The sequence below is a fragment of the Meriones unguiculatus genome, chromosome 3 (assembly GCF_030254825.1).
Source record: "Meriones unguiculatus strain TT.TT164.6M chromosome 3, Bangor_MerUng_6.1, whole genome shotgun sequence".
NCBI lineage: Eukaryota > Metazoa > Chordata > Mammalia > Rodentia > Muridae > Meriones > Meriones unguiculatus.
The window spans coordinates 28397653-28413035 of NC_083351.1; the positions used below are offsets into that span (position 1 = coordinate 28397653).

The 15383-nt window shown below is 42.4% G+C and overlaps 1 protein-coding gene across 1 annotated transcript in view; it reads left to right on the top strand.

Moving 5' to 3' along the window:
• Positions 1–13140, top strand: part of Rlf (RLF zinc finger) — a 60231-nt gene extending 47091 nt beyond the window's left edge. Inside the window, exons 6-8 of the mRNA XM_021639478.2 lie at positions 158–294; positions 5541–5682; positions 8254–13140. Coding sequence (XP_021495153.1) covers positions 158–294; positions 5541–5682; positions 8254–12909 — 4935 coding nt within the window. The 3' untranslated portion in view covers positions 12910–13140. The remainder of the gene's footprint in view (positions 1–157; positions 295–5540; positions 5683–8253) is intronic.
• Positions 13141–15383: the final 2243 nt, after the last annotated feature.

Below are 15383 nucleotides of genomic sequence, written 5' to 3' on the forward strand. Positions count from 1 at the left end.
TGCCTCTGATTCTTTTCTTGCCAAGTCATCAAAGAAGTTGCGAAAGATAGAAAATACTACAGAAAAGTTTCCCTTTTGCATAACAAATTTTACAGGAAAAATCACCATTTCCTTTTTAACTTAGTTATCTCTCTCTTTTTTTTTTTTTTTTTAATAGATTGCAAAGGTGGACTGCAAGGAAGTACTAGACATCATATGTAACCTGGAATCTGAGGGTCAGGATAACACAGCATTTGTTCTTTGTACGACTTACCTTACCCAGCAGCTCCAGACGGCCAGTGTGTATTGTTCTTGGTAAGTACACCTAATTTGTATATGCTCGTTTGTTACTAGATGGCATAGCATTTAGGGTTTGTGCCAGATTTAAGTCTTCGCATGTAAATAAAATCTTGATTAGTATAATGACATCCTTTAAATAAAAAATGCCATTGGTGTGATGTAGCTAAGGAAAGATAAGGTGCGCAGCTTGCTTTTCTTGTAGATGGTTGTCTCGTGACTCCCATAGGTGTCTTCTTCCCTGAAGCAGCATTATGTCAGTATGGAACAGATAGGTATTATTTTCCCTTAACATTTATCAATACCTTCTGATAGTAACTTGCCCTTCTTGTTTAGAAACAAAAAGATCAGATTACTTAGGCCACTAGCTAAATTTTGCATTAGAAAAGGAAATCCCTTTGAATACCAATATGATTCGCAGCCATGTTACCATGTAGCTGACATTGCATTATTTATTTAGTTTTGTTTATATCTTGTTTGCCTCTAGAATGGTTACTAAAAAATAGAAACAAATATATCCATAGACTCCAAAGTGTATTAGATCTGTTAGACCAGAGGGATAAACTTGATAGGTAGGAAACCTCTAAAATACTTGTGTCTTGTCAGTGAGCATGTAATTAGTGATAAGAATATTACACTGGAGCAGCTAAGAGAAGTGCCAGGGAGAAAGTAATGTGAATGAGTTGAATTAGGAAAGCACTAAGGATGGATTAACTTTCAAAAATTATTTATTAATTATACAGTGTTGTGCCTGCACGTACATCAGAAGAGGGCACCAAATCTTATTATAAATGGTCATGAGCTACCATGTGGCTGCTGGGAATTGAAATCAGGACCTTTGGAAGAGCAGACAGTGCTCTTAACCCCTGAGCCATCTCTCCAGCCCCCTCTTCCTTCCTTCCTTCCTTCCTTCCTTCCTTCCTTCCTTCCTTCCTTCCTTCCTTTCTTTTCTTTCTCTCTCACTCTTTCTGTCTTTCTTTTTCTTTCTTCCTTCTTCTGCCCTCCCCCTCTCTCTCTTTCTTTTTAAAGAAGAAAACCTAATAAAAAGCCTTTCATGTACCTGAGTCTTGATTGATTTCCCTCTGGAGGGCTGCCTTTACCTATTTGTGGTTTTCTTGGTGGAAGCTGTGCCTGGGTGTAGCCACTGACTGTGTCATACCTGTGGGAGATTAGAAGTCAGCCCTGAGTATAGGTTTTCACTTTCCACTTTATTTTTGTTTACAATTTATATAGAAGTATTTGTATGCTGTAAATGATGTCACCTTATCACTCATTACAGTGTGAATGATGTAGAATCAGTTCATTCAGTGGTTGAGAAATATTGTGATTGCTTAGTCTCAAGATTTAAGTGAGAAAGCACAAGCCCAAAGGTTTCACTTCTTAATCTAGTGCTTTTCTTCCAGGAGGGGGGCCAGTTTTTTTGTTTTGGGACTTCTCCTATAACCCAAGCTGACCTTGAACTCCCGCTTTCCCTCTACTTCCCAGTCAAGCTTCACATCTAGGAGGCAAGCACTCTCCTAGCTGAGCTGTGCCCAACAGCTGAACAGACTAAAATGCAGGTTGTAGTCTCTTGTCACTTAAGACTGTGACACCAGCGGGTCTCTGTCCTGTGACCATGGAGACAGTAGAATAAGGTCCTAGTGTCCTAATACTCATTGTAGGCATTTTGCCAGGGTGAAATAATGTAAATAAAAGAAATTGTTAAATAGCAGTGAGATGTTTTATCATTAAATCAAGTAAAACTGATTTTTTTTTCCTACCAGGAATCTGTTCATTAGAAAAGTTTTAGCTTCAGCAAGTAGATTAGGCTTAGAAGCAAACCTACATTTTGCTTGGTCAGGTTAAATGTATTTCATTTTCAATATTAAAAAACATTTTCTAGTTGTATGTAGACTTTTTTGTTTTGCTTATTTTGAGACAGAGTCTCTCTACATAGCCCTGGCTGTTCTAGAGTTCAGTATACCTGGCCTCAAACTCACAGAGATCCTCTTGCCTCTATGTCCCAAGTGCTGGGTTTAAAGGTGTTCTCCGTCATGCCTGGCTATAGTTAGTCTTTTAACTTCAAAAATTAATAAAATCATATATAGAATATTATAGGTTCTGTGGCATATGAGAAAGAGAGAGATGCTTCTGTATGCATAGCCACTGGCCAAGTCAGGCCTGTGGAGATTAGAAGACAGTCTTGAGCGCACGTTTTCACCTTCCGCTCTGTTTGAGACAGGGTCTCTTTGTTTTTTACTGCTGCATATTCCAGGCCAGCAGGCCTGGGAACTTCTAGGAGTTCTCCTGCCTCTTCCTGGCATATTGGGAAGAAGCACCAGGACTAAAGACGCGTATACTGCTGTATCCATGAACTCGGAGAATTCCAAGTCCTCAAAGTTACACTCATATATTTATTATATTTTTCTTTCTTGTTCATTTTCCTCTTTTTGGTTATTTAAAATAGGATCTTATTCTTTAGCCTATGCTAGCTCCAAATATAAGGCACTTCTCTTGCCTCCCAAGTACTAGGGTTGCAGATGTGAGGCAGTACACCCACATCCAGCTTCAGAACTTTTTTCAGTTTGTGTGTGTGTGTTCATGTTCATGTTGAATGTCTTCCATCTTTTTTCCCTGCTTCCTCTCAAACCCAAAACTTTGCAGTTGAACTGGCTGTATGGGCCAGCAAGCCTCAGGGATCCTCCTGTCTCCTGCATCCTAGCCCTGGGATTTTGGATGTTCACCAACACCATCCCTTTTCATGGGTCCTGGGGGTCCACGTTCTCATTCTTGTACAGCAAGAACTTGATACACTAAACCCTCTCCCCGGCCTCCTCTCACATTGTTTTGGTGTTCCTGACCTTTTCTTTTATCGTGGTGTTTTCTTCACTCAGCCACTGTTCACAGGAACCTGCACCAGGCTCTAGGATTAGTGCTGCTGTCCACCGAAGCTGGAAGGGATTAATGGGGATTTCCTTTTTGCCTATGCAAAAAAAGAAAAATCTTAGTCGCTTAACACTTTAAAAAGTTTCTTCTCGGCAATTCAAAGTGAAATAGAATCTAATTTTAAAACAAACAAAAAGCCTTTCCTTCTTTCTAAGGGTGTCTAGATAATTGGAGTTAGAAATAATCACCACACAAAACAGCAAATTTAACTAAGAAAGGCTTACTCTCAGACCTTCTGTTCCAGTAAGATTAGTTTGTGCCGGGAACTTTTGTTTGTTTAAGGTAGAGGGACCTGTGGTTCTTGTTTAGAAAAGGAGTATTTTAAGGCTGGAGTTGTGGCTCATACCTATCACCCCAGTACTTATGAGTCTGAGGGAAAGAAAGGGCATGCCATGACCTAGTGTTATAGGCAGTTAGTTACAGTCACCTCCTGCCTAGGCTGCTGGCATCCAAATTTGGGTCCTCTATGAGAGCACAAGTATTTTTAATGGTTTGAACCATCTTTTCAAACCAGTGAACAAACATGTATGCATCTGTATTCATGATGCTCACATGTGTGTACATGCAGAGACCAGTAGTGGACATAAGGTCCCTTGAAACTGGAGTTACAAGCTATCATTAGTTTCTAGACATGGATGCTAGAAATAGAACAGTTCCTCTGCAAAAGACAGTCCTTAGTTACGGAACCAGCTCTCCAGCCCTAATGAAGTCTTTCGTTAAGGGTTTTTGTTTTCTGTTTTATTTTGGCTGTCCTGGACTCATTTTGTAGACCAAGCTGGCCATGAACTCACAGCAATCCCTCTACCTCTGTCCCCCTGATTACAGGCTGGGATTACAGGCATGTGCCACCCCACCTGGCTCTTTTGTTTTTGAGACTGGATCTCAGTCTCAGCTTTACATCCCAGCTGAGATGGTTTACATTCCGTATCCTTCAGTCTTCATAATCATGTGTAACTGCCTTTGTTCAGTAGATTTTACATAGACGCTGGCTCTAAGATGGAACTCAGGGCTATTGCAAATACTAAGCCTTCACATACATATGTATTTTGACAGATACCCTTTCTGTTTATTTACTCGTTTGTTTGTTTGTTTGTTTGTTTGTTTGTTTGGGGGCTAGGATCTGTCTACAGAGCCCTGGTCTACCACTAGGCTGGCTTCCTGCTCCACAGTGATCTGCCTGCCTCTGCCTCTGCCTCCCAGGTTCTGGAAGTTAAAGATGTTCACCACCACACAGCTTTAGATACTCCTTTTTATTTAAGATTTAATCTTATTTTCTTTGCATGACTGTTTGCATGCATGTAAGTATGTGAAACACATGCATGCCTAGTGCACTCAGATGCCAGGAGAGAGTGTAGGTTCCCTGGAGTTAGAGTCACATATGGTTGTAAGCCTTCATATGTATGCTGAGAACTGAAACTGCATTCTCAGCAAGGGCTCTTGAAGTTGTCTCTTCAACCTCCCCATCCCCCTATTTATTAGGGTATGTAATTCATCATAGTGGTATTTGGTTGTTTGGGTTTTCCAAGACAGTGTTTCTCTGTGTAGCCCTGGCTGTCCTAGAACTGACTCTGTAGACCACAGTGGCCTCAAACCCACAGAGCTCCACCTGCCTCTGCCTCCCAAGTGCTAAGATTAAAGGTGTGCACCACCACCACCCACATCATAGTCCTATCTAGAGTTTTGTACTTAGACCTGAGTAAAGCAGTCTTCCCAGTGGAAGGTATAATGCTGCATGCCTTTAATTTCAGCACTAGGGAGTGAGGCAGTCTGGCCTGTGTCAGTTCAAGACAATCCCTGCTCTATCTGTGTGATGAAACCTGTCTCAGACTAAGAGTTTATTTCCTTCAAGCTTTTCATTGCTTCCATAATGAATATTTATACATTTTCTATGTTTTAACCATTTCCCAGAATGCCTTTTACTTTAGCATCCAGTAATAAAGGCTTATTTAGTAGGGCCATCACATTGACAGGCTGCATAGATTTCCATGGTAGTTACCCAGTTCCTTAGAACAAGGTTTAATTCAATCAGTATAACTAGTGACCAGTGTGAAAGTTAAACCTTTTAGAACAAGGGGGAGTCTAAGTAAAGGAAAGTCTAATGTCATCATAAGGGAAGTAGTTGGGTTTTTATCTTTACACAGACAAGGTAATCAGAACTTTCAGGACAGATCTTTCATGGTGTTACGTTTTAGGGGGAAATAGTTGAGGACATAGCTTTTCATCCAGTTTCTATTGTGTATATTGTCAGCTTACTTTTATTGACTCAAAAAAACATGGTCAAGAGTGGGACAGCAAACACAAGTTTAACATATGTTTACTACAACTGTTTTCTGTCACAGGGAGCTGACTCTCTTTTGGAGCAAACTGCAAAGAAGAATTGACCCATCTTTGGAAACATTTTTGGAGCGCTGTCGGCAGTTTGGTGTCATAGCTAAAACACAGCAGCATTTATTTTGCCTGATTAGAGTCATACAGACTGAAGTGAGTAGTTTATGCTTTCCATGCTGATTGTGATGGCTTCTCAGAGAATTCTTGTTGGCGTGCTTGAAGGTTAAGCCCTTTTCTGCTCACTAGCCAGTGATGCTGCACAACTGAATCTCCTGAGCCTTGGTTTGTTTAATTCTGAAGTGAGGATTATATGCACAGGAAATTTATCTAGAATAAATAACTAAGCTATGTTAGGGCTCTGCAGATTCGGAGCAATTATTTCTTTATATTCACAGTATTTTTTTTTTTAAGATTTAATTTTTTTTTAAATATGTATGAGTGTTTTGCCTGTCTGTCTTTCTATTACCACCTTCATGCCTGGTAGCTATAGAAACCAGAAGGGGCTGTCATATCCTTTAGAACTGGAGTTACAGGTGGTTTTGAGCCAATATGTGGGTGCTGGGAACAAAACCCAGGTCAGTGCTCTCCACCACTGAATCATTTCTCCAAGCCCATGTTCCCAGTATTAGAATGATGCCAGCACAGAATAATTATCTATCAAATTGTTTTTCAAACTGTTGAATGCTCATCATATTGTGTGGCAGTCAGTTCATGTTCTCTTTATAATAGTCATGAGGAAAATGGAGTACTCCCCAGTACTATTATCATTTTACCAATACAGGATCTGTGGCTCACACAGGCAGTAGTGGTGCATGGCTTTAATCCCAGCACTCAGGAGGCAGAGGCAGGGGCATCTCTGTGAGTGCAAGGCCAGCCAGGTCTACAGAGTGAGTTCCAGAACAGTCAGGGGTACAGAGAAACCCTGTGGAAAAGAAAAATAAAAAAGGAGGAGGGGGAAGAAGAAAATGAGGGAGTCTTGGGGGAGTTGAGGGTATGGATCAAAATCTGACTCTTCTCTTTGCTGTTGACCATGCCGCACAATTCTCCTCTTTGCTCACACTGTCACATTCCATTTGAACCTCTCTGGTGGAGACATGTATATAGCAATCTTTGCGTTTGTGACCATACTTTTTTTGTGAGTTTTAACTACTTTCTGAGGAGTTGTTGTTTTAGAGATACTGTCTTATTTCTCTTCCTCTGGAAAACTGAGATTTGATTACACCTTCAACTGGCATGTACAAAAGAGTTCTTTCAGGAAAAATTGGAGAAGGATCAGGTACTATTATTTGGGGCTTTGAAAAACCAAGTGCTTTTCTTATGAAGAGTTCCTTAAATTCAGTTGTATAATCACTTACACCCTCTGTTTCTGTGAGATTTCTTTTATCTTCCTGCCTCAGCCTTTTCAGTGCTGGGGCTACAGGGGTCCATGAAATACCTAAGTTAAAATCTGTTTTACCACCATTCTTTTTTTTTTTTTTTTAAATCTTTTATTGAGCTAACATTTGTCCTATAATCCTTTGAACTCACGTGCATTTGTTTAGTTTGTATATTTGGCTCATGGGTGATTTCATTGAAGGCGTAAGAACTGCTTCAGGGTACAATACCATTAGAGAGGCTGGTGGCACACCACACGCCAAGACTCTGCCCCAGAACAACCGGGACAGAGTATGATGCTGTGTAGTCACGATGCAGAAACTGTAAATACACTTTATTGTTCCTACTTACAACATCTAATTCGGGCCTTTGCATGTTGAGGCAAAAAAAGGTCTAAATGTGACTCTGAGTATGGTGATGCGCTACATGGCTGAGATCCCAACATTTGGAAGGTAGAATAGTTTAAGGCCTATGTGAGACCATGTCTATTAGCCTGAACGGGGGGGGGGGGAAGGATTTAAGATGAAGTTTAAGAACCCAAAGTGAACCTGTTTAGTTGGTGGTACTGTGTTTTTAGTTGTTTGTCAAGTGGTTAAAAATTGCTTTAGAGCAGACTCTTGATTGTGGCACTTTAACATGCTGCATTACTTATGAAACAGTTTTTTCTCTTGGAAGTTTTAGTACAAATTGGACAGGTATAGCTTCCATCTTTCATGTGTATCTTTGATGAAGAATCCAGGCCTCAATGTGTTCTTGCTTATACAATAAACAGAAAAATATACTGAAGGCTATTTTATAGTTTTAATAATGTGAAATCTAATTATATTATCTCTATAGATTGGCCTCCTTGGTGGCAAGTGCCTTTATCTACTGGACTTTCTCACTGGCCCTGTTTATTTTTGAAACATGGTTTTACTAATATAGTTCAAGACAACCTCCAACTCTGTTTAGCCCTAACTGGTCACTAGTAATCATTTTGTCTCGACCCCCCAAGTGCTGGGATTATAGACATGTGCTAAGAATTACTCTGAAAGTTTTGAGAAGTTAAAATGTCTGTCTGTCTGTCTATCTGTCTCTCTCTGTGTGTGTGTGTGTGTGTGTGTGTGTGTGTGTGTGTGTGTGTGTGTGTGTGTTTTCTCAAGACAGGGTTTCTCTGTGTAACCTTGGCTGTCCTAGAACTCACTCTGGAGACCAGGCTGGCCTTGAACTCAGGCCTGCCTCTGACTCCCAGTGCTGGGATTAAAGGTGTGCACCACCACCACCCAGCATGAGAAATTATCTTAGCAGCAGAAGTTAATGTGATCCTTTGTATATAAAGAGATTGACTTTTCCTTTCTCCTCTGCTTGCAGGCACAGGATGCTGGCATTGGGGTGTCAATTTTACTATGTGTCAGAGCTCTTCAACTCAGATCCAGTGAAGATGAGGAAATGAAAGCTTCAGTCTGTAAAACAATTTCCTGTCTTTTACCAGAAGATTTGGAAGTTAGGCGAGCCTGTCAGCTTACAGAATTCTTAATTGAACCCAGTTTGGATGGATTCAATATGCTGGAAGAACTATATTTGCAGCCAGATCAAAAATTTGATGAAGAAAATGCACCAGTTCCAAATTCCCTCCGATGTGAGCTCTTACTAGCTTTAAAAGCCCACTGGCCCTTTGACCCTGAATTTTGGGACTGGAAAACTTTGAAACGACACTGCCACCAACTCCTGGGACAAGAAGCCTCAGATTCTGATGATGACCTAAGTGGCTATGAAATGTCTATTAATGATACAGATGTCTTAGAGTCATTTCTCAGTGACTATGATGATGGTAAAGAAGATAAACCATACAGGAGAAATCTGGCAGATCAGAATAAGGAGAAAAGAGACAGAAAACCTATTGGTTCCTCTGAAAGATACCAGAGGTGGCTTCAGTATAAGTTTTTCTGTTTATTGTGTAAGCGGGAATGCATAGAGGCCAGGATTCTTCATCATTCTAAGATGCACATGGAAGATGGAATATATACCTGCCCAGTTTGTATTAAAAAATTCAAGAGAAAAGAACTATTTGTTCCTCATGTAATGGAGCATGTTAAAATGCCACCAAGCAGAAGAGCAAGAAAGAAATTACTGTTGAAAGGCTCTCAAAGGAGCATTTATCCCAAGAGTCCTACTGGAAGTCTGGAACAAAATCAGCCGTTGAGCGAACAAGCCAAAGGAGAGTCTCATGAATATGTCACATTTAGCAAGTTAGAAGACCGCCGCCTGCAAGACAGAGACTTGTACCCATGTCCAGGTACAGACTGCTCCCGTGTGTTCAAACAGTTTAAATACCTAAGTGTGCATCTTAAAGCTGAACACCAAAATAATGATGAAAATGCCAAGCACTATCTAGATATGAAAAACAGAAGAGAGAAGTGTACTTACTGTCGGCGGCACTTCATGTCTGCTTTTCACCTGCGCGAGCATGAGCAGGTGCATTGTGGTCCTCAGCCCTATATGTGTGTCTCTATCGACTGCTATGCAAGGTTTGGGTCGGTGAATGAGCTCCTTAACCACAAGCAGAAGCATGATGACCTCCGCTACAAATGTGAGCTGAATGGCTGCAATATTGTGTTCAGTGACTTGGGCCAGCTTTACCACCATGAAGCACAACATTTCAGGGATGCGTCTTACACGTGCAATGTCCTTGGCTGTAAAAAGTTCTATTATTCTAAAATTGAATACCAGAACCACCTCTCTATGCATAATGTTGAAAGTCCAGATGGAGAATTGAAGAAATCAGTGAAACTTGAGGAAGCTGCAACAGATGGAAAGCAAGATTGCGTGGACCAGCCCCATCTACTTGACCAAACTGATAAGTCCCATTCTCCTGAAGATCTTCTTTTCTGTGCAGGCTCAGCTAGTGCTCACATAGACACCACAGAAAACCTGAAGGACAACAGTGACAGCAATTCTAGTGATCAGTTAAGTCACAGCTCTTCCACGTCAATAAATGAGGAATTAATTGACACGCTGGATCACTCTGAAACCATGCAGGACCTATTACTGTCTCATGAGAAAGTCTTTGTACCCTCCAGTTTAAAAGAGAAGTGCTCCAACGTGGCGATTTGTTTTGATGGAACTAAATTCACCTGTGGTTTTGATGGCTGTGGGTCCACCTACAAAAACGCAAGAGGGATGCAGAAACACCTGCGGAAGGTGCATCCATACCACTGCAAGCCAAGAAAGGTAAAGACAAAAGACCTCTTTACCTGCTTGGATGACAAGCATAATCAAGCTGACAAGTTTGATACAGAACCTAAACCCAGCTCTGATACAAACAGTGACTCCCCGGATGAAGGTCCCGATCACAGTATCCACCCTAAATGCAAAAGAGAGCATGGAAGCTATTCCCCTGAGCCTTCCATTTGTGCTTCTAAAAGGCCGTGCACAGAGGATACAATGTTGGAACTTCTGTTACGTTTGAAGCATTTAAGCTTGAAGAACTCGATAGCACATGGCTCTTTCTCAGGGGCGCTGCAGGGGTGCCCGTCTAGCGGTGCGAAGTCTCTTCAGTCAGTCCCATCTGCCATGTCAGACCTGGAGAATCAGGATGAAAATATGCCAAGTCAGTACCTTGCACAATTGGCAGCGAAGCCTTTCTTCTGTGAGCTTCAAGGATGCAAATACGAATTTGTGACCAGAGAGGCTTTGCTAATGCATTATCTTAAAAAGCATAACTATTCAAAAGAAAAGGTCCTTCAGTTAACCATGTTCCAACACCGCTACTCCCCGTTCCGATGTCACATCTGCCAAAGGTCATTCACAAGAAAAACACACCTTAGGATTCATTATAAAAACAAACACCAGATCGGCAGTGACAGGCCAACTCACAGACTGTTAGACAGTGAAAAATGTGACCATGAAGGGCCATGCTCAGTAGACCGACTGAAAGGCGATTGCTCTGCAGAACTGGGTCCCAACAGTAACTCAGAGACAACTCAGTGTCATTCTAAAAAAGACGAATGCAGCTCAGAAACAGACTTGGAGTCCTCTTGTGAGGAAACGGAAAGCAAGATGTCTGGTGTTGCATCTCCCATAGGTAGCCATAGAGAAGAGGGAGAGGGGAGAGAGGGGAGAGGAAGCAGGCGGACTGTTGCTAAGGGAAATCTGTGCTATATTTTGAATAAGTACCACAAACCATTCCATTGTATCCACAAAACCTGCAACTCTTCATTTACCAACCTCAAAGGCCTGATTCGCCATTACAGAACTGTGCACCAGTACAACAAAGAGCAGTTATGCTTAGAGAAGGACAAAGCAAGAACCAAAAGGGAACTTGTAAAGTGTAAAAAGCTGTTTGCTTGCAAATACAAGGACTGTAACAAGCGTTTCCTGTGCTCCAAGGCCCTGGCTAAGCACTGCAGTGACTCTCATAACCTAGACCACACTGAAGAGTCCAAAGTGCTTTCTGAGACTGAATCTGCAGCAAGGTTTTCTTGTAACCAGCCTCAGTGTCCTGCAGTTTTTTATTCATTCAGTAAGTTGAAACACCACCTATTGGAACAGCATAATATTGAAGGAGAAATCCATTCAGATTATGAAATCCATTGTACTCTAAATGGCTGTGGCCAGATTTTCAGCCATCGAAGTAATTACTTCCAGCATGTCTACTACCGACACAGGGACTATTACGACAACCTGTTCGGCAGCCAGAAAGTGGCAAATGAACGGCTTCTAAGGAGTGAAAAGGTGTGTCAAACAACTCAGGCACAGGAGCTGACGCAGGGCCAGGAGCAGGGCCAGGAGCAGGGGCAGGAGCAGCAGACTACCAAAAGGCCATTTAATGCTAAAGCTAAAAAATGTGGTGTACTCAAAGATAAGAAAGCTCCAATTAGCTTTAAAACAAGAGCAGAAGCGATCCACATGTGCGTTGAGCATTCTGAGCACACTCAATACCCATGCATGGTTCAGGGATGCCTGTCTGTGGTGAAGCTGGAGAGCAGCATCGTGCGGCATTACAAACGTACCCATCAGATGAATAGTGCCTATTTAGAGCAGCAGTTGGAGAACCTTGTGGTTTGTGTGAAGTATGGTACCAAAATTAAGGAAGAGCCCCCTTGCGAAGTAGAGCCCTGTGTAAAGACAGAGGAAAATACTAGTTGTGAATCGGTGCCCACGGAGCACCATTCCCCGGGAGACGGCAGTGTGCCCCTCCAGAACACTGATCCCACTTACCCACCGGAACAGGGCAGTGGGCAGAAAGGCTGTACAGAAAGCCCTGTTTTTGACACAGACAGTCTGCTCTACAGGGGAACTTTGAAATGTAGCCATGCTTCAGAAACCACGTCTTTGGAACAGTGTAATATAGTTCAGTCTCCTCCCTGTAAAATAGAAAGCCCCATACCTAATCCCAGTGGGACAGAAAGTGGTACTTACTTCACAGACTTCCAGCTGCCTTTATCAAGGATCAAAGAAGAACCTGGGCAGCATAGTTCAGGGCAAGAAAACACTGTAAAGAATGCAACCCAGGTCCCAAAAGAGAATATTAGGAAGCATTCTCAGCCCAGGTCATTTGATCTGAAGACTTACAAACCCATGGGATTTGAATCTTCCTTTCTGAAATTTATTCAGGAAAGTGAAGAGAAGGATGATGATTTTGATGACTGGGAGCCTTCAGAGCACTTAACATTGAATAACTCCTCTCAGCCCAGTAATGACTTGACAGGCAATGTTGTGACAAACGCCACCGTGAATGACAGCACCCCTCAAGTTGACATACCTCATTCTGCCAGTAACCCTCCAGTTGCAGAGAACCTGGCTGCAATCCCACCGTTAGTAGTAGCTGAAGCAACCGCGGTTCCTTCCTTGGAAAACCTGAGGGTCGTACTGGACAGAGCACTAACAGACTGTGGAGAGCTTGCCTTAAAACAGCTTCATTATCTTCGGCCCGTAGTTGTCCTTGAAAGATCTAAGTTCTCCACGCCAATTTTAGACTTGTTTCCAACTAAGAAGACAGATGAGCTTTGTGTAGGAAGTTCCTAAAATCACTGCTGTCTTTTGAAGCAACTAGCTCGAGCACTGCAGTGTGAGGACGCTTGCCAACGCGAACAAAGGGCTGGGAAGCAGCCGCACTTGCTTAGGGTAGAATAGGCTGTATTTACATGAATGTACAATATCTATGTCGGCAGTATTGGCGGCGTCCAGTAGCTCTCCGGTTGGTTTATTGATCGGGATGTTTGTTTGTTTGTTTGTTTATTAAAAAATGGAACTGTACTCTTGTTTGGTGCTAATTAATACATCAAAATAGACTGGGGCTTCCTTTTTCCAATTAAGTGTGCATGATTGTATATGGAACATAGACTAAGGTCCCGGGGTGGGGGGGCAAGGGCAGGAAGTTCTTACTTGACTTGAATGTGCACCCAAGGGTGCTTTGTGTAATATATTGTACACTACAGCATCTTATATTTTTTGAGTTGAGTTTCAATAAATTACAATTTTTCACCCACATCTTGTTTACTCATAATGAGTGTCTATGCCACGTGCAAACTGCAGTTGCACTTGCTTTTTCTGGAGTGTGTCATTTTACTCCAGTGATTTTCTGCTAACTATAAACATTCAGATCATGATTCTTTTTTGGATGCCCTCTGTCTTAAAATTTTTGTGGAAAGAATTCTGAGATTTGAGTTGGTTGCCTTCGGATTCAAGGTAGCTCCCACAAGTTGGCGGTAAAGACAGAAGCAGGTGTGCCAGGCTGGACACTAGGAACATAGCAGGTTCAGAGGCAGGCTGCAGGGAGCTGAAAATAGTGGCACCTGCTGGCATGAAGAGGGGTAGGATCCCTGCAGAGGTGAGGCGAAGAAGCATTCAGGTCTACTGGTACATGTGCTTTACATTTTGATCTGGATATCTGAGAATGAGCAGAGGATAAAGAGCCCAGCAGTTTAAAGTGCTTGCTGATCTTGCAGACAGGGCCTGGATTCAATTCTCAGCAGCCAAGTGGCTACTCACGTCTCAGTAATTCCCCAGAATCTGTCACCCTTTTCTGGCTTCTGCCATCACCAGACATACATGTGGTGCACATACGTACGCACTGGCAAAACAAAAATGAACTTGGTTGAGACAGTGGCGATTGCAATATAGAGGATAGATGGAGCCAAGATGAATAAAGAGGGACCGGAAGGATGGCTCAGTGCGGAAAGGGGCTGCCTAGCCTCATTGACTCTGATCCCTGTAACCTGGTAGAACAACAGAATGGACACCTGCATGTTGTCCTCATTGCAACACACCATGGCATGTGCACATAAGTAAATTTTAATCTTTATTAAGGTATGTAAGAAGATGGGACTGTTGGGACTTGGCGAAAGAAAAGCATTCAAGACAAACAGGACCACCAAGGTGAAAATACAGAAGGGAGTGGGTATTTGGGAAGAAGACAAGTTCAAGGTCTGGTTTTGTTTGACCGGGACATCTAGGATAATGTTTTGGTTTTGTGGATTTTTTATTATTACTATTTTTTGCTTTAGTATCTATTCTGCAGCTTCAAACTAGATGCTTCTGCCTCGAACTTGAGTGCTAGAATTAACGGCAGCTCCAAGTCAACATTCTGTGTAGACTGAAGAACCTTGAGCTGTGTGTGACTCTTCCTCATGAGTGCTGACTGTCCCACACCCGGGTCATATAGTACTGCTTCCTACCTGCTTGGCAAACACTGAACTATATTCCCAACCCTTTGAGTTTTTAGTTTTGAGACGGGCTCTGTGTAGCCCAAGCTGGCCTCAAACAAATCCTCCTGCCTCAGCCTTCCCAAAGCTGTGATTATTTCTTAATGAAATGGCCCATCTCCTTTTCTTTCCTGGAGTTGCTTTTCAATCCCCTCCAATTCTGAAACTCCTGGTTTTGGACATCATTCTGCTACCTCTCATCCTGACAGTCTAAAGTGCTCCCACAAACCCAAGTCCTTTTTTTTTTTTTTTTTTTTTTTTTTTTTTTGGTACAGATTCCAACAGAGGGCAGATTCTCAAATGAAGTTGTTGATGGTTTTTCATTTTGAGACAGGTTCTGTGTAGCCCAGGATGCCCCAAACTTGTACTCTGCCTCAGCCTTCCCAAAGCTGTAATTACGGGTATACATTATGTCCTGCTTCTTACTAAGTTCTTTACAAATAGAATAGTGTCACTCATAGGCTGGGAGCCCTGCTGGCACCTTGAAGTCCAGCTGTGGGCTTCAGCCTCCTCAGTGAGGTGACATGAGTGATCATCTTGGGAGGCCTGTGATCTGATCGTGAGAACTGTGGTTCTCAGCCGCAGCACAGCTGTAATGTCAGCACTCAAGAGACGGCCACAGCGCCAGGTGGTGGTGGTGGGCACCTTTAATCCCAGCGTTTGGGAGTCTGAGGCCAGCCTGGTCTACACAGTGAGTCCAGGACAGCCAGGGCTACACAGAGAAACTCTGTCTTGAAAAACCAAAAAGAGAAACTGCCACAAGTTTGAGGCCATCCTGGTGTACATTGAAGACTA